This window comes from Cygnus olor, chromosome 4 (assembly GCF_009769625.2).
Source record: "Cygnus olor isolate bCygOlo1 chromosome 4, bCygOlo1.pri.v2, whole genome shotgun sequence".
In the NCBI taxonomy this organism is placed as follows: domain Eukaryota; kingdom Metazoa; phylum Chordata; class Aves; order Anseriformes; family Anatidae; genus Cygnus; species Cygnus olor.
In genome coordinates, this window is record NC_049172.1 from 13,242,892 (window position 1) to 13,267,347 (window position 24,456).

Here is a 24,456-nt window from a genome sequence, read left to right on the forward strand (position 1 = left end):
ATAGAAGTGTGTGTGTGTACGTATACATATATATTATATATATATAAAATTTATGATGGATTACAATTCTGAGAGGCAAGATCTTCAAGCAGTCTGACTTCTTTACAAAACTTTCACAGAGTTACAGCTAGCGGAAAGAGCAAATTCTCTGTTGCTATTGATGGCAGAGACTCAAAGAGGCGGTGATGTCTAAAGCACCAAGAAAAATCACAGTTATTTATTTAATGGTCTACCGTTTAGCCATATTACTTCCTGAAAAATGGCTTGTCTTCAAGTTCTGGGTAACTTCTTGTAAAATTAACTCTACGGGAGTCATTCTTGGCATTCTGTGATGTGACAGAATTGGTTTAAATGTTAAATGTTTGGCACCCAAAATTTGTATACAGGTCTTTGAATAATAGCCTGTAAAACTTGCAGAGAAATTCTTCTCTTTTGCCTACTTTCTCTCTGGACATTTCTTCAGATTTCACACAGTTCTCCTTTCTGGGCAATGCAAACTTAAAAATAGATTTACTGCTTTGCTAAACAAGTCCATAAACATCACCGAGTAATCCTCACCATGCTGTTCATCATTTCTTTAATAATGCAGATATTTCTACAAGAGCTTTAATGTTCCCCTTCAGAGGCTATTCAGGGAACTGTAAATCAAAATTAAACTTTAACTTTGAGGAGGTGTTACTTGGTAGGAATACATTATTTGCTGTCACAGTATTTCAGCTAAACCCCAAGTACGTCTAACCTGTCTGATTTGTATCTACCTTAAAAAGGATTTCTGAACCTGCTGACTTCTGGATTGGGTCCTGATTTTTTTAAAATTTGTTTTTTGTTTTTTTGTTTGTTTGTTTGTTTGTTTGCTTGTTTGTTTGTTTATAATTTTTTAATTTGTGTGTTTTTGTTTTCCCCCACAGTGGGATAGAAATCGGGTCTAGTCTCCTTGGTCTCCTTATCTTTATCCCTGTCCTGCTTCAATGCTGCTACCTCCCAGTTCATGGTGGTGCAGGTGATGGGGAACAGCATGTCCTCAGCTCCTGGGCAATATCCAACTGGGGACACCATTAATCCTTGTGTGTGTATGATTTAGTATGCCTTGAAGCCCATTCAGATGACACCTAAAAAAAAAAACAAACCTCTACTGGTTAACAGGGAAGTTATTCCAGATTTACATTATTTTAGCATCTGTAAGAATTTAATCTGGTGTTTTAGGTGGAAGCAGTAATAAAGTGTAATATCAAATGAACTTCTGATTTAATATGAAATCTGAGAAGGATAAACAGATCCTTTTTCCTTACAAGGGCTAAACCCTTGATACTCATTTACCTGACTGCCTCTATGAGCATACCTGCTATGGTGGTTTATAAAAGTTTTTATCTGAGATTAAAAAATTAACCTTACTAATGGCTATAATAAAAAGCTACAGTGGAGTAATTTAAAATGAGGTGAATTTTGTTATTACTCAAATTCCACTCGCTTCACCACATTAATTTGTACTGAATTAAATTTGAGACTTCAAGGTTGTTTGGCAATGTCAAAGTCAAAGCTCCCCTGCTTTTTGAAGACAGTTAAGCATCTACTGTAACAGCAGTAACTTTGGGTTGGGTAGGTGGTAAATGGCATGTTTTTCCTTACTCAGGGCTCTGGTGTGGTTTGTGGTATGTGGATTCGTTATAAAACAAACAAACAAAAAGGAAGAATGGTCTCTGTTGCACAGAACTTTTAAGTTTCCTTTATTGAGAACCCCAACGTCTGAATTTTGAGGACGAGGATTTCAGGATTTGAAACCCTGATATTTAAATGATGTCTATGTTAGGCTGGAGGGTAACTTTAGCATGATAGTTGTTTATAGGTCTTCTGTTCTGCAGTGCAGGACTTAAACCACAGGTTCTTACCCTATCTTTACAGTTTTCCTACGCTTGAAAGTTAATTTCCGCAAAGGAAGACTGAATTTAAAGAGCAGTTGTATCTGAGTATCTTCTTGTTCATGCCTTTCATTATAAATGAGATGATTCACTGCAAGGGAAATATACTTGGGAATAGATTTTTCCCATGATGTGGCCTAAATATTAATATACTTGCTTTGGACTGTCCCCTTGGAGACAGGATGTCTTTTGTCTGTTGTTCTCAACTTGTTGTTTGTACTTTAACTAAATTCAGTTAAGTAACATTTAACTCAGGCTGGGACTGGACTTCTGACCTCTAATTTGAAGGTAGGTTGTCACGTATTTTTTAAGAGCACATTAAATTCAGCCTCCCGCCCTTCCTTTCGGAATGCTTTGGTTCTTTTCCATGATCTTAACTAACTTTTTGTGAGTTGAAACAACTCTGCACCCAATGAGAAACCTATATTTTCTTTTTGTTCCTGCTGGTTTCATTCCTTGGCAGACTACTGAGTTAACCTGCCTCATGAAAGGCTCCAGTGAGCACCAGTATGGGCACAGGACCAGCAGCTGAAGCACGTGGGCTGGAGACAGGAGGCCTGAATAGGGCTTCAACAACGGTGGCCTGGTAACTTGGCTCATCCAGGTTCTCTACCTCTTCAGTGGCATGGAAACCTTGGCAATGTCTTGCTTGCAATGTGATCCAGGGTAAATATTAGCTGCAGAAGTGAGAGATTTGCTGGTGGTGCATGAAAATAATTTTTTGTTGCAATTCTCAGAGTACAGTGTCCTGTTACTCACTAACATTACGGCGGCCCAAGAGATTAGGTGAGGACCATCAGTGGTATGAAGCAGAAGCAGAAGTGTCCCAGGACGTAGCTTCTCAGGTGCTTAATCCTTTGGCTGCTGTTGCTGGGCTTTCTGGACTTGCAGTAGGTGGTGAAAAGGTCCGTTTATCTCTGCACTGTCCTGAGAGATCTGACCTCTGGGATGCCTGGAAATGCAAAAGGAAGAGAGCTCCTGCGGAAATAAAGGGTAACTTCCGGGAAGCTGGTGCCTGGGGGCAGAGGCTTGCTTCAGAGATGTGCTCTTCTTGACCTGGCCAAGCTTTTCGTGGTGCTCCTGTCTGCATCCTTGCCTGTGCTGACATGGAAGCTGCACTCTCTGTGTGTCTGTTTGGCAGCCCCTATAGAAAACCCATTCCATGTTATGCTACATCCTCCTCCTGTGTCCCCTCTTCATCGTGAGGGAGTGTGGTGGATGTGAACATGCTGCCAAACACCCCTTGTAATTTCACTCATATCACCTGGGAGCAAATCTCTAGCAAGTGTCACTTGAATGTTATAATGGAAGTGGATTAAGCAATTTATGGAACCATATTTGACCTCAAATTGCACATAAAATACACAGGGAAGGACTTGAGGTTTTTTTTTGTTTGTTTGTTTGGTTGTTTTTTTTTTTTTGACTTTTATTTGGTTGTCTTTTCTGGGTTGTTGCACAGCATTGCATTTCTTTTACAGTCTTTTTTGTATACTCCACTCCAGAGTATGATCCTGCAGTTAGTGAAGTCTGTTCACAGCTGGCTGTTTGCTGGGTGGGGGTGGGCTCTGCTTAGGGTAAAGATGCACAAAGGGAAGTCACAAATTGTTCTGGATATCTTTTATAAAATAATAAAGCCCAGGATAGCCTGGGGGTGTGGGTATTCAATTCATATGAGGAAACACAGGCTGAAGCCACATTCTTCACCTTCTGGGGTTTCTTCCTTTCCCTAGCAGGTTTTGGAGTGCTTAATGGTGAAGATAGTTTTCTCATTTTCATAAATAAGACAGCAATCAACTGAGGTATGGAGGGGTGAGCCCGGAGTGGAGTCCGGCACTGCCTGGCTCCAGCCTTGCGCTGTCGGAGGCTCCAGCCATTTGGCCACGCTGGCTGCCTTCAGTCTTCATTTCCTCCCTGGAGAACCTGGATATGGATGCTGGAAGCATCTGCTGCAAGGACTCGGCACCAGCCACTGTCTGTAGGATCCACCTTTAACCCCTCTGCGGGCTGAGAGTAGAAGAAAGGCTCCTCTACCCCATGCCGCTAGAAAAGACGCAGGCTTCTTTGCTATTTAATTTGTTGTCAGCATACGCAGAGAAAGTGGGGGAGAGAGAACAGCATTTCCGTGTTTGTATTCCAATCACAAGTTTTCTGAGAACTTTCAACCAACCGGTATTTTTAATCTTGTCAGAACTAAACTAATATTTGTGAGCATGAAAAGGCTGGGGGAACGGGCGCAGTGCAGACGGGAGAAATGTTTGTTGTCGCTATCTTTAACTTGAGTTTTTGTTTGCTGCCAATATTGTTCGTGAGATCAGAGGCCAGATGTAATTTGGATTAAGGGAGAGAAGAAACACTGAGCTATGTTTGCATGCTGCAAATGAATGCAGTAACGCTGCTTTATTTCTTAGCAGGAAAAGTGGGACCCTGGTTTAGGAAAGCACTTGAGCATGTGCTTTTCTTTGGGGAGTGACAGTCATATAAGGCCTTTTAACCCAAATGGGATTTCAGCCTGTACCCATGCCAGAGTAGGCTTCAGAATAAGAGGGTGGCTTTATATAAATATATATATATTTTTTTTTTTCCCTGCAGAATCAAAATGAATGGTGGGAATATTAAGTACTGTGAAATTAAAAACACAGAAGCATTTCTCCAAACTAGCAGGAAACCTTTTCCTCCAGCGTGTTGTGTTTGCCTTTGGGAACAGTAAGTCAGGTGTTTAGCTGGGCAGACCAAATCCTGTGCAGAGCTTGTGAAAATAATTATCTCTACATTTCCAGCTTTTTGTTTCGCTGTACTTAAATATGCACTTAAATTCCACTCTGAAAAATCTGAGCCAGAACATCATTTCTCTGGGAAAATTGCATATAATACCTAATTAAAAACATCATCCCACGCTTTTCTTTTAAAAGTACATCTACTACCATCATGCCTCTAAATGTAACAGAGCTCAACAAGTCTCTAGCAGCCAAGAAGAGACGTAATTTAAAGGCTATTTCAGCATTTGATTAAGCACACAGTGATAACTACAAGCCCATGCCCTGCAGGCATGACAAGAGGCAATTATGTTCTGAGGTCAAAAGCAAGGGGGAGAAAAAGCGCAAGATTTTGATGACTTACTTAATTTTCAAGCTCCTGAAATTAGCAGAGACAAAGAAGTTCTAAATTGCTGAGATAAAATCCTGTCACTGTCTCTGACTGTTTCTCCCTGTGCTCTCGCTTTGCCCTGTATAAGCTCAGGAGCATGGGTTTCCACCAAACGGCCACAGTTAGAATATTCAAACTGGCACACGGTTAAATGTTTAAAAAAAAAAAAAAGTGTTTTTCAATTTTTTTTAGGTTCAGCTGTCTGTACTAGATCGGTGTCTGCACATAGGATCCTGAAAAAAGGCACCTGTTTTCCAACGTAGTGAGCAGCCATCAGCTCTTCTTGACTCCCAGCCAACAATTAGGTCACTTATTTAGGAGATTAAATAAGGAGCTCAGTGAGAGACTGCAAAGATAGGGAGCTCCTCAAAGGAGAGAGAATGGATTAATGAATTAATACAGTCGTGCTGTGTATTTCACAGATGGGCTTTGATGTATCTTATTTCATAGCAAGAAGCACACACACACAAATAATAATAAAAAAATCTTTGCTCCTCACTGGAAAACCAGTAAAAATGATAAAGATTATCACATAGGGACACAACGTCAACAAATGTGCTTGCAAAGGAGATAAACAGCCAACCTCAAATCTCTCTTTGGAGTATTTATTGCAGATATCAGGGTAGAAAAAAGCCACGTGGAGCAACTCATTTGACAGAGAATGGCAGGATGGAAAACATGCACCATTGATTTCTCCTATTTTGTTGTATTATGGTGTTCAGTTATCCCTAATTCCTGATCCAAACAAAGCTTGTCCGAGGTGTCACATTTATTTTATGCCACATATCCAGGAAAAAACTGTTGACTGCATGATACCACAGTAAGGTATGTATAAGCGAGAGCTGTCCTTCTGATAGCAAGTGGTTGAGTGACTGTGTGAGAAACAAAAAGGTGAATTTCAGTATATAGCAAGCCACATCTGGAAACGTTTGCATCTGTCCAGGTATTCTTTAATGGGAAGTAGAATATGAGCTGTTTGGTTTTCCCCTTCCCTTCCCTTCCCTTCCCTTCCCTTCCCTTCCCTTCCCTTCCCTTCCCTTCCCTTCCCTTCCCTTCCCTTCCCTTCCCTTCCCTTCCCTTCCCTTCCCTTCCCTTCCCTTCCCTTCCCTTCCCTTCCCTTCCCTTCCCTTCCCTTCCCTTCCCTTTCCTTTCCTTTCCTTACCTTTCCTTTCCTTCCCTTCCCTTCCCTTCCCTTCCCTTCCCTTCCCTTCCCTTCCCTATTGACATTCATGCAGTTTTAGTAGATGGATGCCATAAAGCCTCATGTGCATATAGAACATACAAGAAATGTGCTCTCACATCTGGTACAGAACTGTGTGTAATAGCTTTTATTAAACCTCTGTATTTTCATATTAACTGTAAAATCCTCCACTTTAAGTACTGCATCATCCTTGTTGATAGACTTGCTGTGAGATGAGGGCACTGTCTTTGCCCTCAGATAAGCTTCTATTTTAATGAAACCATATTGCTGGTAGCAGCTCCTAATGTCCTATTTCTAATAAAACATGAGAGTTAAAATTAGCTGCGTACGTACAGGATTGCTCTTTGACAAATGCACCAGGTTTGTATAAGTGAATTCCCAGTCAATTAATTTCTATGATTTTTAAGCAGGGTTTTCTTCAGCCATCATATGTTTAATGCCTGCCTTCCTTGACAATGTAGCATAGTTACTGCAAAAAAGGCATGGGAATTAATGGCAAAAATGCACTTTCTGAAGCATGTCAACCAGAGGTTTGAGTTTTTTGTTGTTGTTGTTGTTGTTTGTTTTGTTTTGTTTTGTTTTTTGTAGTGGGAACTGCAAAAATAAATTAGTTTTAGCAGCTATCTTTGCGGTTATGGTAGTCTACAGACACATCCACAACCCAATGGAGCAAGCGGCAAGAGAGGAGCCTGCTCTGTTTTCAACCCTTTTCTTTTGCATAAAACAGAACTGGTCATTAACCTCCTAGAGAAAAGTATCCAAATTCCCCAAGAAACTGGCCAAAACTTAGTCCCAAACAGCTAATGTTAGCTGTATACCTCATTCTGCCATTTTCTTGGCACTTATTAAGAGTCCTCTAAGCACATGGCAGTAGGAGAGAGTACTCTTGGCCTCAGCATTCTGCCAAAAACTGCTCGAAACCACCTGCCTCCCATACCGCCAATCTGCTCAGGCTTAGTACGGAGCTAGCAGAGAGAGAGCTCACCACAGCTCCTTCCAGAGCCTGAAATTTTCTGGTCAGCAGTGGGCCTGTGGTCACAAAAGGTAACGCAGGCAAATAGAAACTCTTCCCTTTTGCCATCAAGTCAAGTGTTGGGCTTTTTTCTTTGCTCAGATCTTGTCTATGCCTCCATGTCCTATTCCTCCTCCACTCACCTCGTAGTTGGTTAGTAATATAAAGCCAAAGGTAAGAATGAGGTATTACATCTTGGAGGTTTGTGCTTTTTCTCCTGGCTTTCCCCTTTCTGAAACAAGAGAATTTGGTTTCACTAAGGGCTTACTGCATTAAACAGATGTATGGTGCAATAAGAGACCAGGGCAAAACTGTTACTCTAATCTCGGGAAAGAAGCACATCCTACATGATCCAAACCCTAAAGCTATGGTAATTGGAGAAGCTATTATTGAAGAATAAAATGCATGTCTGTCTCAGGAGTTTGGCAATTAGTCCACAACCCTACCACATCACTAGTATCTGCTTTTAGAGTAATCCCCGCAAATTTACAGAAATGGAAACGTTTATCTGTCCGATAATGCGGATCTCAGTGAGACAATTGACAGTAATAGGATGTTGCACAGAAGTTAATGTAATGTGTTGGATTGCTGCCTGCCAGACAGACAGACAGAGGCAGCCTTCATACAGCAAAGGGGTATACAAACAGCAATGCACTCTTTTTCCATAAGGAAGCACAGAGTGTGTGCACCAGGTTGAAGTTTTATGGGAGAAGACATCGATGCAATGGCACATTGTCCCTACAACTGGAAACGTTTGTGGTATGGGGTTTTCATCCTTGTAGAATTAGGAAAAGTAGGTGTTGGCTTTTGTTTCAGCTCATGGCTGGCACGTTTGGCTGGAAAACAAGTAGTTGGTTCCCAGCTTCACCATGGGTTTCCTGAGAGATCTTCTGGAAGACACATAACACTTCTGTGGCTCAAATGAGAGTGACAACACGTAGCTAGTTCACGTGGGTTTGAGGGCATTGATGCATTCACATTTTTCAGGCTGCTAAAGATCTTTGGATCAAAGAGACCGTGGAGATGAGAAGTACTGCTGCTTCTTGTCTTTCAAGTTTGTGTACTAATACTTTGGGCTTTGTTTTCAAGGCATCTCAAAGCACGTTTCTTTTTTCATTGCCAACATGGAGCCAACATTTTTTTAAAAACAAATAAGATTTCTGATGTCTGCTTAAATGAAGTTCCCAAGCATGTGGCAGTATCGAGTGCACATAGATTGGCCTTCCCATGGAAAATATCACTGCGGGTACCAAACTTCAGGGTGGTTACCAGAACCTGCAGGGCAGCCCCTGGCATGCCGCAGGCGGTGTTGAAAACCTTTTGGCACCTCTGTTCTGAGGACCTAGAAAAGGACTGGGAGCAATGCAGATGTTAGGACATCTGCAGCAGGGCAGCTGCAGTCGTGCTGAGCAGGTGGGATCCTGGTGCTTGCATTGCTCATTGACAGACAATTTCCCCCAGCTGATCAAGCATAACACAGGGCTGTAATTTTATATATCAAAGCTTTTCACCTAGCAAGCCGAAGTAATAACAATGCCATAGTTGCTGTTTACCTCTTTCAATACGGCGTTTCTAAAGCCCTCTACAAAAGGGATCGTTTGCGTTTTCTGTGATGAGAAAAGCAAGCAGCTGAGTGGGGAAGTGATTTCTCCAGGTGGCCAGCAGGCTGGGGATCAGACCTCACTTCTGCAGGCCGTATCGTGAGGGTACCAAAGCTATCCAGAGCGCATCTTGGTACAGCATACAGCCAAAAAAACGCTGCTAAATGTCATTCTGCTTTTAATCCTCCTATCAGTGTGGAAAAGTAAATGTTTGCTGTGTTTCTGTGTTAATCCTTGCAGCTTTCAGCCGAGCCCCGGTCCCCATGGCTGTGGTCCGAAGGGAGCTGTCCTGTGAGAGTTACCCCATCGAGCTCCGCTGCCCGGGAACAGATGTTATCATGATTGAAAGTGCCAACTATGGGAGGACTGACGATAAAATCTGTGACTCTGATCCTGCTCAGATGGAGAATATCCGCTGTTATCTGCCAGATGCCTATAAGATTATGACTCAAAGGTATAGCATTTAATATTCTTTGTTTGCTGACTGTTGTTTTTTTAATCCGCTATGTACACACCAGTTTGTTTGTGTGTTTGCATGAGAAAACGCAGGTACTTAGTGTCTGTGTATGGGCACAGAATTACAGCTATCATTGCTAAACTGTGCATTTACCAGAGGAGGTCAGGATCAAACAATATAAATAACATTTGCGGTAAGTACTGCTAATCAGCCCTCTTGATATCCACAGACTCTCGATGTTACCTCTGAAATGCCTGTATATCAATGCTCTTCATGAATATATGTGAAGTCTTTCTCATATGCGCCTTCCTTCTGCTCTGCTGTCTTTATATAGATGGCCAGTAATTTCCTTTGAACTATTAATATTTTGTGTTCAGAATAACATTTTCAGTTTTCTAAAATACAAAGGAAATTCTCCAACACTCATCATGTTGCCAGCCTCAGTTTTAGGTAGGATCTGAATTTGTAGTCAAGAATTTGTTCGGGATTACTGCTTTTGCAGAAAACTTACTAAATTTCTGTATAAATACTAGTTGCTAACACTGCATCTGAAAATGGGAACTGAGGTACGTTCCACATGGATGGACTCTTGTAGTGCAGAGCCAGGGCCTAACAGTTTATTCCAATCTATAGATATCCTGGTTATGAAAAACCTTTAACTACTGCTAAATTTTTCAGGATATTCTTTGGCACAAGAAGTGGTGTGGGAAGGATTTCTAAGTCACAGTTCTTTATATTTAATCACATTCAGTGTGCTTCTTTTAATAACTACACACAAATAACTATTCAGTGCATTTTGCTATTAATTAAATAGTAATAGAAATGAGTGTTTCAGGATATTAATAATAGTATCGACATAAGCAAAGTGCTGCTAATTGATGTCATGACAACAGTGTTTGTATGGTGACCTAATGGCTAAAGCAGTGCAAGGTTTTAATGGAGTATCTTGCTATTGTTTGTTGCAAGATACTTTGCGCTAAAAGTGGAGTTATGTGAGCAACAGAAAAGAAAACATGAGTTTCATCTATATTTGACACGTTAATGGATATTTTTGAGTTCCCTTCAGAGTTGCTCCATGTCAAAGATTTAGAACCCAAGTTGCTGAGAGGTCTCATGACAAATGTGCTCATCGCTGCAAATGGCTTGTATAAGCCCATTTGACTTGGCACTTCTTTAAGTCGAACTTCCCTGCATTGCTGCTTGAAGTCCTGTTTGTGAGATTGTGATGATTACTTTTTCAAAACAAGTGGCAAGGGTAAGAACATGACATCATCCAGTGCCTTGAATTCAGCATGGTTTTAGCAGAATTACTGTAATTCTCCTGTACAGGTTGTTAGTGGCTTCAAGCAGAAACCCTTTATCATCTGCATGTTGGCAGAAGAAAACCATGTCATCCCCTTTGTGGGGCCGTTACAAAGTACTAATATATATATATATTTATATATATATGGTAATGTCCTCCAAGCACTAGCTTCCCAGCCACACACAGAGCTCTGCAAGCTTCTGGTCAGTTCCCATGTGTAGCAAAACTGCAATAAATGTTGGCACCTTGCTCAAGGAGAGCACGTAATCATATTGTATGCCCACAGTGCTGGGATGAAAACTCATGTTGATTACTTGGCTCTGCACACTGTCACTGCCAGCCCAAACTGCTTAGCAGAGAGCTAGCAGGGAAGCACATCTCTAAGGCAAAGCATCTCTGTTTTCCCATTTAGGCAGAAATGACCAGTGAGGGGGAGATTTCTTGAAAGGGAAATGTGAATCCCTTCTGCCTGAATATTAATATCCTTGCCTGATGCTGTTTTTCAGTAAGGACTCTCAGGAAAGGGTGGTAGCTTTTTCCATTTAAGTATGTGATGATCAATTTTCTTGAAGAAGTGCGCAATCATGTTATTAATTGGGTACTTGTGAGTTTCTTGAAAGTAAATATGACCTGCTTCTAGTTAAAAGGCAGGTTAAAAGGGGAGGGGGATGACGACGACACTCCATTTTGCATTTATATGCCATTCTCATTTCTCTTTTATCTCCATTAATACAAAGAGTTGAAAAAAAATTAAAATAAAACCATTAAAATGAAATACATTCCTAAGATGCAAACCAGTCTGCCAGTTCACAGCTCAGAATATGCCTTATAGCTGAGCATCTGAAAAAAATACCGTAAAAGGAAAATCCTGACAGCCTAGTCACTGTGACATTTTCTTCCGAAAGCCTCTACCTGCAAAATTAATCAATTCAGCATTATTTAGGTGGTTTTGCAGATGAATGCAGGTTTTGATACAATTAACTTGTCTTTGCTAACGCGATAGAGTGGGGGCAACGTAACCCTCGTGGTAATCGAAGCTGTCTGCATATGGAAAGAAAAATCATATGCACAGTGCATGATTATTCTGCATTGATTAATTATTGTATTCACAAATACACGGTCCCCTTGTAGGTTTTATAATAAGTTTTCTAACTGCTAGCAGTTTTTAATCAGCAACATTGTCCAGTCAACTTAGAGGCATCATGGCGTGGCTTGCGGGGCTAAGAGTGAAAGTTAGGGAAGAAAAGTGTGTGTCTGAGAGACGGAGCTATTAGTATGTGAGCCAAGGCTGCGAGTGAGCAGATTTATGGTAGATATTAGCAATTTTTCCCTCAAGGACTCCTCCCTCCCCCCCAAAATTGAGCTGGCATGCTCCTTTCTTCTGTATGTTTATTTAAATTAATTTTGCAGACGAGTGCATGGGGTTATTTTGAAAGGGAAAGGCATAAATCTGATGCTGTGTTTGCGGAGCCCCCTGAGCAGTGAGAACACAAGGAGTTCTTACTGCAACTGTTGCCCTGAAAATCTCTAAAATCTTCAGAGTATTTCTCTAAGTAAAGAAAGTTTAAACAGCTTGTAGGGAGCTATTTTATAGGAAATTAAATCTCTGTGGCCTATTTTGTTTTCAAACTTGCCGGCTCTTCCTTCCAGCATGAGAGCAACAGCTGCCCATAAAAGCTCAGAAAGAGTGCTTTATGGACTGAAGTTATTCTGATATAATTAGAGAAAAATTATTTCATAGCATGTTTGCTTTGGAGAAATGTCTTTCTGAGGACTGTAACAAACAATTAAATTCTAACCAGGTCCATTGTAAACTGTGTGTACAGTGCCATGGGAGACTTCACCATGTTCTCCCTTGAGCAGCTCTGCCACAAAGTTAACGTGTCGTCCATTCAGACAGCCAGAGTCCTCCTCAAACAATAGGGAAAAGCAGTCTCCTATTCCCATAAGAATTCCCTTTGTGTTTATAAATGTTAACACTGTCATTTACTCTATCAAAAACAAAAACAAAAAAAAAGAAAAAGAAAAAGAAAAAGAAAAAGAAAAAGAAAAAGAAAAAGAAAAAGAAAAGAAAAATAATTGCTTTCAGCATTCTCTCTTGCATTTCTTGTGGATACTTTCCGCCAAGGAAATAAATACGTGTCCCAGAAAGATAAAACCAGCGTGGCTCTTTTTGCGTGCTTGTGGTTTCACTTTAGTCTTTGGAGCTAGTCACTGGCTAAAACTGACCCAAAAATTCAAGGCTTCAGCTCAGGCAAGGGAGTTAAACGTTTATTTGCCTCCTCCTTGATTCGGACACACATGCCAGCATGTGCTTCTTTTTAGGCACATGCTGAAGTGTTTTGTTGAGCAAAGATCTGCCCATGAAGTTTCCTGAGTTAAAGCCAATGGAAGGAAGATGGTGGGTGGATCAGGCTTCACGTGGATGTTCGCAGAACTGCTTGCTGTTGGTACCACCTTTGTTTTTAACTTAGTAATTTGAAACAGACCATTTTACTGAGCTTTTTGTCCTTTCCTGTCGGCTTTAACCTTGAAATGAGGGGGAAAGTCTGAATACACACACACACACAAAACAATTGCAGTTTTTGCCTTAAAGGCAAGTTCAAAGCTTTCTTGTTGCTTTCTAGATATGAGGAAAAAAATGATCCTTCTCTACCCTAGCCATTGTCCGTTGCTCTTAAGCTGGAGGAAGGAGAGGAAGAAGGAGAGAGGAATGAGACAAAACCAGCAGGTGTAACAGAGGAGCCAGGAGAGAAATATTCACAGGTCTTAACATCTGTTCCCAAAATCAAAGCCAAATTCTTTCTCACTTTTCAAATTTTTGAAGGTAGAAAATATGGAAGCTCTTGCTAGGGAACTCTCTTGTATCTCTCAGAAACTCAGAGCTCAGTATGCCAAGGGGACCACTTGCACAAGTCCTTGCACAGCTTGTGCAAGTCCCGTTTTTTGCCATGGTAGTGTGTAGAGAAAGGTATAGCTCCCCCCACAGAGCTGTGTACCATCTGCTCTGCTGTGGCTGTTCATGTTGCCATTTGCCCCCCCAGCAAAGTCCCCTGACATGGTGCAGGGTCTGGGCCTTGCAAGTGGGCATTGCATTTTACCTCTGTTGGCTGAGCAGAGAGAAAATTTCTAGTTGCTGAGCTGCAGTTCGATAGCTGAGGTAGTTTCCTTTAGGTTCAAGTCTAATATGCATGGTTTGGTCCCTGTGGTTTTTGTGGTGGCATTGCTGATTGCTGGTGAAGTGTGTAAGTGAAGATCTAGAATATTAAAAAAAAAAAAAAAAAAAAGAAGAAAAAGAAAAACACAACAACAACAAAGAAAGTCAGTGAAATTAAGAGCATAAGAGTGTTGTCAGCTCCTAGATGCTCTCTGGCTTCCAGTGAAGCATTTGGCTCCACAAGAGGGCCTGATTCTTTTACGCGAGGAGGGGCACTTCTAATTTCCCTGGGAGCTGGAAGGATGCTGGCAGACACTTTGCACAGGGTGGGGGAGAAGATTGTACGAACCAGCTTGCATTACATTGCAAAGATTTTTCATCTCCTGAAGGGCTGTGTTTTGTTAATGTTTTTGGTTGATGACCTGAAAAATGCAAGAGTCTGAAACGACTGTCATTATTATTGTAATAATATTGCATCTCCTAGCACACTGTTATTGATGCTATCAGCACCTGTGATTTTCAAGACGCTTCTCAAATGCCAGTGATCTACTCTTGTCTTAGGAAATAAAGAGGCTGGGTTATCTCTATTTTACAGGTAGAATAATTCACGTTAATCATTCCTAAAGTGTCTGCTGGTTTTGATCGTGCCAATTTTGGGATGTTCTCCTAGAATCTTTTATGTAAAGTAGCTTGTTCTGTTAAGCATGCAGAAGATGTGCAGGACAAGGAGAACTGCAGACCTGGAGTCTCTGCCTTGTGATGTGATTACAAGGCCATCAGTAGAACTGAATGAGCAGATTTCAGCTGAATTGCAGCACACTTGTGTCAGGCCCTAAAAAATGGATGGCGTATTTCTCAGAAAACAGCACCCTGCTTAGGCGTCGTCATCACCTCTGACTCAGATACAGAATGCCCCATTTGATAGGAACCCCTCCGCCTTCCCCTGCATCCTGAGTACATTTTGTGAAGACTGCCAAGATACTACTCATTTTTCTAAATTTGTTATTACACAGATGGCATGGGAAGTGCATTTCTGAAGAACTGAGAAGTTGCAGTGGGAAGCTAGGCTTTTCTCTCACTGGGAAGCATGAGTCTGGCGCTTTAAGATCACCATATGAAAAGCATCAATATGGAAAAATACTAATGTTTCAGTTAAAGCAGTGTTTTCTGTAACCAGTAGAAATGAACAGGGAATACTGAAGCTCATGTTCATCAGATTCTGAATTTAAATCCTAGAAAACAAACCTTACCACTTGGTTAAGCAATCTATTTTCTTGCTGTGCAGGAAGATAGATTAAAATGAAGCAAAGTCTACTAATCTCATCTGCACCCTGACCCTGGGACAAGGGCACGTACACTATTACTAAGAGGAAAAAAAAATAATCAAATGCTAGTGGAGCAGTGTGCACTGAACTGTTGAATTACTCTAAAAAAAGACCGCTACTTCCCAGCCTGTACGGTCTTAATTTATCCTACCTCTTCCTTTCTTGAAAACGCTGTCAGACCAAGCAGGAGTAAATTCTGCAAACGACAGCCCCCTGGAATTGCCCTGGTATCCCAGTAAATCAGGGCTTGTCAGCACCAGCATCTCTGCTGATTGCAGCTGCCATGGTAACAGATGAGGAGAAGGTAGTAGTTTCGGAAGGTAATTAGGTTCCAAACCATGGAAGGCTCTGTAGATCAAAAGTAATGCCCTAGGCTTCCCCAGGTACCAATTGGTAGCCATGGCCAGCTATAAAACACCCCACTTAAAAAAATAAATAAATAAGCAGACAGTCGCAGTGTGCAGTGGCTGCTGGTTTTTGGTTGTTGTTAAGATGTGACTCCAACATGCTACTGTTTGAAGAAATAGAGGCCTGAGCTGGCAAAACATCAGGCAACTGTTCTAAGGCTGTTTCAGTTTGCCAGCTTTTTTATTTTTCGGTTGTTCCCCCCACCATCTGCTGGCCTGAACCGACAAATGGAAGACGTAGGATAATCTCTTGGGTAACTCCTGGCTTGAAGAGGCCTCAGAACTGCTGAACGTACCAGGTGCTGGAATCCGTGCAGGCAAAATCCAGGTTTGTTACTCCATCCATTACTCTGCTAGCGTGAAAGTGGCCGGCTCAAGCCTGTCAGAGGGAAGGGACGAGCTAACCCTTGGCAGCCTGCCGCGTGTAGCTCTTGCCGGTGGGAGAAGACCTATGAGAAATGTGCTCCTGTCATCTGTTTTTTTTCTAAACATTTGAGGCTTGTTGAGAACAGCTACTAATTTGTACCCGGGGAGGAACCGTTGAGCAGAGATGGAGATGTTGCTGACAGTGGAGTCTGCCAGTTGAGACGTGTACTGCATTCATTACCACGTTGCAGGAGGTGGGTGCAAGCACACGGAAAGCCTTCCTGTAACTGTAAGGAGGGCAGTGCAGGAACGTGCTGCTCTAGGCCCTCAGGTACAGTTCTCCCGTATTGCTGAAATAGGTTCTGTACGATTATCCCAGGTGCCCAAAGTGCAAAATCTGAATTCAGGCACCTTCATCCTGACCGTAGCACCTAAATTGCTGAAGTGATGAGCACTGAGATGCTTCTGCTCAGTCCTCCTACATCTTTAACCTACCTGAATGTGACAGTCTTAACAAGGCCGTCACAGGGCTTGTCTTCAGATGGCTGGTCTTTTTGTCAAAAAGATTGGATAGATGTGGAGCTTTGCACAACACTGTGTAAGTTTTTTTGTTTTGTTTTGTTTTGTTTTCAGGTTAAACAGACTTATACTATCTTAAAATAGCAAAAAAATAATTTAGTTTGAGCAGAAAGATACATGGGCGGTCCTTTTTCATTTAGTCTTCTAGCTAGAAATAATGGCTAAAGGGTTGGGATGTAGGATGACTTTAAAGTCATCTATATCATGTTTTGTTTTGTTTTGCTTTGGTGGGTTGTTGTTGGTGGTTTGGGGTTTGTTTGTTTTTTGGTTGGTTGGCTGTGTAGGTTTGTTGGCTGGTTGGTTGGTTGGTTTGGTTTCTTGTTTTGTTTGTTTGCTTGGTTTTGGTACAAAAGAGCTCAGTTAGTCTATTCCTGAGGTCAAAATTGGGTTTACACACAGGGGTTTGTCAATTCCCTGGGATATTTCAAAGCTTTTATTTAGTAGATTTTTCTGATTGCATCATTTTTGGACTGTTTGGTGCTTTAACTCTTTATTCCATTCTCAAATGGGTAAAACCAGCAATGGCCTGTATACCTCACCCTCTTTATGTGGGTGACTGGGATTTCTGCGTTTCTCTGCAGGACTGCAGATGCTTTCTGCAGACCTTACTCTCACCTTCGCACACCAGCAGTTTGGCAGCCACCACAGGGCTTTGCATTTTCTGTGATCACTCTGCTGATACCAAATGCTTGTGAAGCTTCAGTGTGTTTGCCTGCGTGATGATGAGACCCAAACAGGTGAAAGATGTCTGTTAAGCACAAATCCTTCACTTGCCAGTGTCAATAATACGGCCTGGTGCAGGCAGGGTTCCTGGATCGTCAGTTCAATGTGGTCCCGAAATTTAAGCGTGAGTTTTGCTAGTGGGATGAACTGAAGTTTATTTCAATCTCTTTGGGGAAAAGAGGGAATGAAAGGCTTTTATTGGAAGCAGTGACCCAAGAAAAGGTTCTGCTGCCATTATGATTCAGGAGAAGGATTTTATGTATCAGTAAGCAGAGCGTACGAGATGCCATGCCTCATCTGTGATGTAAAAGAAGGATAGGATGTGGGATTTATGATTAGAGCCATCTTCTATGCATTATGCATAAGATAATGCATTGGTGTCAGTTATATACAGTAGAAGCCTTAATTCAGCTGGAGTCCTGCTGACATCGTAAACTGGGAGACAGCAAGTAGTTTATGGGCAGTAGTAGAGCCTCTGGACTGAATTACGGCCTCAGCATTCAGTCTGTTACCGAGTGTTGCAGTTTGTAGTAGGCAGTATATTACATGCTTTTACTCAGAGTAGGACTGGTGACAAAGAAGGAAGAACTTTATTGCAGAGACACCGTGAGGAATGGGAGATGGAGTTATGGGCAAGAGAAATGTACAAAGCTATAAAACTAATGCAAGGGATGAAGGGGGGATTTGGAGCTGGCTGGAAGGAAGTAAGCCAGAAAGAGAATAGGGTTTCCCCGTGCAGTCACTGGTCTGCCCTAGTGCCCTGCAAGGCCCAATCCTCCCTGCTTCATGGGGCAAGACGTGGCATCCCTTTGCGGGCAGGTACACGGACTGTCTCTGCCACCCCCACACCTTCCTTCATCCTAATCCTTTGTAGTTAGAGAGGGGCTTTCACCCAAATGCTCAAGACCTTTTTCATATCCTTTCTAGATTGTCTTTGTTAGCATTCACTGTAATTGCTGGGTATTCTTGATATCCACACAAATGCCCAGAGCCTTTCTGAATTTCATTACGTCCCTGGTCTTGACTTCCAGGAGCTCTATGTAAAACAGGATAATAGCTTAATATGTGAAAAAAAGGATTGGTTTTTGTTAGGTTTTAATTTCGTTGCTGTCCTCCTCATCTTGTGTCCTCAGACTGAAGACAGAGGTACCCGAGCTACCTCTTCCATTTCCATTCATGAGCTTGTATGTATTTGTCATATTACTTCTAATGTGTTCTCTCCAAGGGAGAAAGTTGTGATCTTTCAAATACTTATTTAGGGGAGTTGTTTTTGGTTTTGTCATGTATGTGTGAAGGTTGCCATTGTTTATCTCTGAATGCCCTTTAATTCTGCCTTGCCATGTTTGAGACAAGATGAGCTGTACTGTACACTGCGTTCCAGTTCGGGCTGCATCATCTACCCGTAGAAAGGCAAAATATTATTTTTATTACTTGCACTCATTTTTTTCTTTTTTTTTCCCTGTGAAGCCTACTCATATGATGAAGGTTTTCTTTATCTTAAGCATAAGCAAATGGGCAGAGGAGGGGAGAAAAAATTGTTTGTGATAAATACAAGATTTTGAGGCCTCCTTGGAAAGCCTGCTTCCTCTCTCCCTTTCCCAGGTGGCTTTGAATTACGCAGAAAGTCCCATTTGACTCAGTATTACGAACCACACAAATATAATAATGTCCTTCCCCAGATGTCTGTTCTGTTCCTGATAAATAATCAGCTCTTTTGGCCACCTGGAAAGTTGGTGGACCAGGGTGTGTGCTCAAGTTAGTACCTTGAATAATCTTCTGCTGGGTAGTTGAGGGTTGACTGTGCAAAAACAGATGAGTGATTTTTCACTGTTGGCATTTGTAGGAGCAGGGAAGAAATCCCTCTGAAATGTGCCTGTGTCAGAAGAGTTCCTTGGCATCCTTCTGAATTACTGGCAAAGCTGCAGACAGCTAAACAAAGGCATATAATATTCAAGAGACCCTAACAAAACCAAAACCAAAACAAAACAACAACCAGAAACCCTAACTGCATATATACACAAAGAATATAGGTCACCTTCAATGCAGTGGATTAGACTGAGCTCTGGAAAATCAATTTCAGTTGATTAGTTGCACTTGTAGGTAGATGTAAAGAGTTAAAGTCAGGCATCAAACAATGCAAGCTAATGTCTGATGTGTTGGGTTGTGATCCAGAAAACACTCATGTGCTTGTATAACTCTGCATGTGTGAAAGGAGCTGTTTGAAGTCGATGCAGAGGTAAAAGAGCTTAAGGCGATCTCTGCAAAGTTGTTTTTTTTTTCGTCTGGAAAACGGCCAAAGAGTGATGGCACCTGATGGGTCATCTCTCTGAATAGCTGGAGGTTGATGGACATACAGGTGACTAGGCAGCCATCTCCTTCCCTACAAACCGCATGTGCGAGCAGCTTTGCAAGCCAAGGGTGGGTGGCATCCTACTGTCCTCACTTCCCCCATTTCGAATTACTGCAGTCTTCTATATCCAGAGATGGCTGAAGTGAAACTGAAGTTGTCAATCAGTTAAAAACCAGAAGAGCAGAGGGAGCGGAAGGAAGAGGATGAAAAGTTTCTTTTACATTTCTCGAAAGACATCTCATTGCATCAGCTTATAGGCTCAGTTTCAATTAACATCATGTCCCCCTAAGGTGTATTTTGTCAGGAGCCTTTGGGTGGGAGTACCTTTGGGAAGGCCCATACATTTGTGCTGGTATTGAGAAAGTGAAATAACGTCCTTTATTGTCTTAACAGCCTTTCTCAATAGCTTAAATTTTAAGAGTTAAAACACTTAAAAGAACTCATTGCAGCCAGGAGCCTGACTCCCACTGAACTGGCATGAGTCCCAGGTTCCCAGTGTCCAGAAATTTCTTTTGGAAATGGAAGTTCACTCTTAAGTGGCTCTAGTGCCTTTTAATATTTCACTCATGATCTAATTTGGATCTTAAGTATACCAATTTGGAAACAGCTGCCTGACATCAAGCTCTGAGTTTTTAAACTCGTATGGTTTGATAAGATTAGCTTGCTGCAGTTCTGATACAGTCTTCAGTGAAATCTCATTCAAATTAAGAATCAGTCAGAGGGGAAGCAGCCTCAAGCAGAGAGCAGGAGTGAGGTGGTGCCAAAAATCAGTGCTCCAATAGGCTCTGTTGTCTCACCCTTCGGTGAGAGCAGAAACCTTTAATTGCCAAATTAATGCACCGAGGGGAAAAAGTGTAATTAAGAAATTAAAAACAAATATCCCCCTTTTCAGCTGTCATCTTTGGAGATGTACACAGATACGCACACTTGGAAACTATTACTATAGTGAAAGACTATGCTTTTTGAGACTCTATAATATGTATTAAAATATGTGGGAACTGAGTTCATTTTTACATGTCTGCTTGAATTATCAGTAATAATTCACAAAGTAGAGCATGGCCACTAAAATGAATGAATAAATAAGTGAGTTTATGGAGTGTTCCTGCCAAATCTGTGTTTTTGGGCTCTCCTGCATAAAAGAATTAATTCATGTTTTTTAATCATGTTAGTTTCTTCCAGTGTTTCCTTGCATTTTAGGAGCTGAACATCTCCACCATGAATTTAATTTCCTCAGTGTTGGTATGGGAAATCCTGATTGTGTAGCCTCTTTTGACCCAAGGTTGCATCTTAATCCCTTCTTCCCAGGGGCATACCCTCAAATTTGGCAAGTACTGTGCAATTTTCAAATGTGTACCATATTGATAACATGTATATGGAATTAGGGCCCTTCTGGTTCTGATTTGAATTCTGAGCATGTCGGGCATTTTTTGTTCTTTCATGAAGAAGAAAATTCTCAGCAGAGTTTCCATGCATAATTTCATTCGACTGTTTCAGCAAGAATAAGGCAGCTGTGGAAGAGGAATGTGAAATCAAGAGCCTGACAGTTTTTGAATATCACAAATTTTATTAAGGATCTTACAGAAAGGAGGCAATCTGTAGGACACATACATGGCTTTGGTTACAGTCCGGTGTTGCTCAGCTAGAAGAGAAACAAAGCAGCAGTAGCTGCAGCACTGATTTAAAGACATGCTTAGCACTGGCAGCCAAAATGGCTGTAGTATTTAGTCATGACTATAAGGACCACAGGTAAATGTTGAATAATCTTTGAGGTCTGCTGGGAAAACTACACAGCAGGCTGTAAGCAGTCCAAAAGATTTCTAGGGTGCATTGAGGATAACTTCCTGGTCCAGGTATTAGACAAACCAACCAGAGGAGAAGCGTTACTGGACCTGGTGCTCACTAACGTGGAAGAGCTGATTAAAGAGGTCAAGACTGGAGGCAGTCTGGGCTGCTGCGACTACGCCCTGGTTGAGTTTGTGGTCTTGAGGAATATGGGCCTGGCAAAGAGCAAAGTCAGGACCCTGAACTTGCGAAGAGCAAAATTCAAGCTGTTTAAAGACCTAGTAGCTGAGATCCCCTGGAACACTGTCCTTAGGGACAAAGGAGCTGAGCAGAGCTGGAGACTCTTTAAGAATGTTTTCCGTAGAGCACAAGAGCTCTCCATCTGCCTGCGTAAAGAAGCGGGCAGGGAGGGCAGACAACCGGGATGGCTGAGCAAGGCCCTGCTGGTCAAACTGAGGCCCAAGAAGGAATCAACCCTTATCTCAACCCTTGAGCCCTTTCCATCGTATTTTCTCTCCTTTTCTCCTTTGAGGAGGGGAAGTGAGAGGGCGGTGTAGTGGAGTTCAGCTGCCCAGCTGGGTAAAACCACCACAGGGAGAGCTTAACAAGAACAAAATGGTACTAAGATGTTTTGACCACACGACAAAATAGATTTTCTATTGAAAGAGAGACCGAGATTGGCAGAGCTGTGTCTTTTAATGGTGATGGAAGTAGTCCTGTCCTACCTTCAGTGACAGTTAAAAACATGCTTATATGCAAGCTGATCTGCTGAAGTTCCTTGCCATATAATGTAGCTTGGGTGTCTTTGTGTGGAAAAAAAAAGTTGCAGTAATGGTTAATTTGTTCACAGAGTAAGAAGTAGCAAGTAATTTATTTTTTTTTCATGTAGGTTGGCAGAAGTATAAAAATCTAGTATGGTTACATTTAATTATTTCTTCTCTACTTTTTTCCTTTCCAGATGGCTATTGCCATAATAGACCATATACAGTATGATGTTTTAAATGTATGCATTTCTTTAATGTGCAATATTTGGCATGTTTGTATATACTTCTTGTATGACTGCATATATGTAGAGAGGAATGTACACATACGAAAGTACAGCAACGTGCACAGAAAAATAGCAAATGACAGCAAAATGAAGAGGAAACTTCACGATTTGTGTCTTTCACTTCCACAAAGAGTAGAACTGATTTAAAGTCAGGAAGCAATGCATATCTCTTTAGAGGAGAATTAAAGCCAGTATCAACATTCAGAAGACCCTAAAGGTCTTGCAGCATGCTAGCAAATCCAGATTGTTATGTTATGTATCTTTCGATGATTTGTTGGTCATCTGTTTTTCTTTCAAACCGTGAAGCAAATAAGGTGCCCTGGATATCTGTTAAACTGGTGCTGCTCTACCACATGTAATGCTGAAAAATTGCTGTCACATACAGGTGTCATGACTTTCAGCTCAGCACCTCCAGACTTTTAATGACTGCAAATCTATGAATTGACACAGTGACCATATCTGCTTGTTTTTCCTGTGGTGTGTAAGACCATGGTTCACAAATAGGATCCAAGGGAGCTAGCTCCATAATGTGCTCAAGGATATAGCCTTTGGCTTTTATCATCTTAAGTTTTTCCATCTTATCCAAACTCTTTACTTTATTATTATCTTATTATCAGGCAGTGAAGGAAGCCGTAACTCTTGCTTTTAATGTTTTCTCTTTTATCCTGACTTTATATCTGCTCGATTCCTTCTTTCTTGCTAGGTGCTTCTCAGAGTCCTTCTGCTCCCAGGTGATCACCATGTTTTCTCTGAAACTGTGAAACCCATGCTGTTGCATATTTCTGATTAATCCTTGTATCTTTTTGATGTGGTTGCAGGGACTTTCACTAGACTTTGTGGACTTCTGTCCTGAACTTCTCTAGGTTAGCTGCAACTGTCAACTGTTAACTGCCAACTGTAGTCAGAGCACCCTGATTTGCAAGCACTGAGGTTCTATACTGTTCAACAGAGCCCTTGTGTTGCTGCAACAGCAAATGCTTTCTGCAGGGATATCACCCTGTATGCCAGGGAGGGCAGTTTCCATGTTCAGTGATTTCCTATGACCAGCATTATAATGAACATTGGATGGGTAGGCTATCTTTGCATCCAGATTTGACACCAAACAGATTTGACATCAATCTCTATGTTGGTGGATATATCACATAACTGGTGAAGAGGGTAATTTCTTTGGTGTTGCATGGTCAGCTATTATAGAATTACGTTAATATTTTACAAGGGTTTTGTCCTCTGACAGCATTCACTCCCTTTGATCTTTCCACTACGCAGGGAGGCAAAACCCCTGAGTTTTGCTGGGCTGTGCTTGTGGCTCTATATGGCCATCAGAAACAGATAAATCCATGCTCATATTCCTGGCCTCGGGCTGCATTGTGGGATAGTGAAAGCCGTGAGACGGGGGATGTTCCTGCCATTTTATTTCAGCTTTGAGTTAGTGATCATGCTTCATTGAGGCTCTGAGTAATTTGAGATGCAAAGCAATCAGGGCAGCAGAGCACGGTGGAAAGTATAGGGCTGTATATACAAGGAGCAAAGCCAGTTGAGTCTGTAGTGGTGGAGGTGTGTGCAGCGGTCACTAAAGTTTCTAGTGGGGCTTTGGAATATCAAGAGCCTGGATCTGATTCTGGCAGGGCTGCAATATTTTAAAGAACTTTTTTTTTTCATCAATGGTTCAGTTTAACCAAGTTGTAGTGGTTAGTCTGCTGAGCAAATCTTTGCAGGATCCAGCCTATTACTTTTGAAGATCTTTTGCTGCGGATTTCAGGAGCCCACAGAGAGGAGGGAGAGGGAAGAAAAAAGTGCAGGGCAGTAGGGAGAAAGAAGAACATTTTAGAGTGAAACCTTAATTTGAGGAATTGGCTTTTTTCATCATGTTGTAAATTCATTAGTCATGTACGATGAGGAAGCTGATTTATGATTGTTAACTATATTGAACTGATGAACATAACTTCTTGAAATTTAGTGGCCAAATGAAGGCCTCTCCAGGCATTAATAAATTAGACCACTTTAAACAATTTAATTATTTATCCTGTGCAAATGGGACAGGATATTTCTGGAGTGATGTGTGTATTGCTTTAGATATACTTTAGT

General features: G+C 41.5%; 1 protein-coding gene across 1 annotated transcript in view; it reads left to right on the forward strand.

Moving 5' to 3' along the window:
* The window catches only part of ADGRL3 (adhesion G protein-coupled receptor L3), a 525,203-nt gene that overhangs the window by 243,085 nt on the left and 257,662 nt on the right, over positions 1-24,456 (forward strand). The window contains 1 exon segment of the mRNA XM_040555050.1: positions 9,115-9,328. Coding sequence (XP_040410984.1) covers positions 9,115-9,328 — 214 coding nt within the window.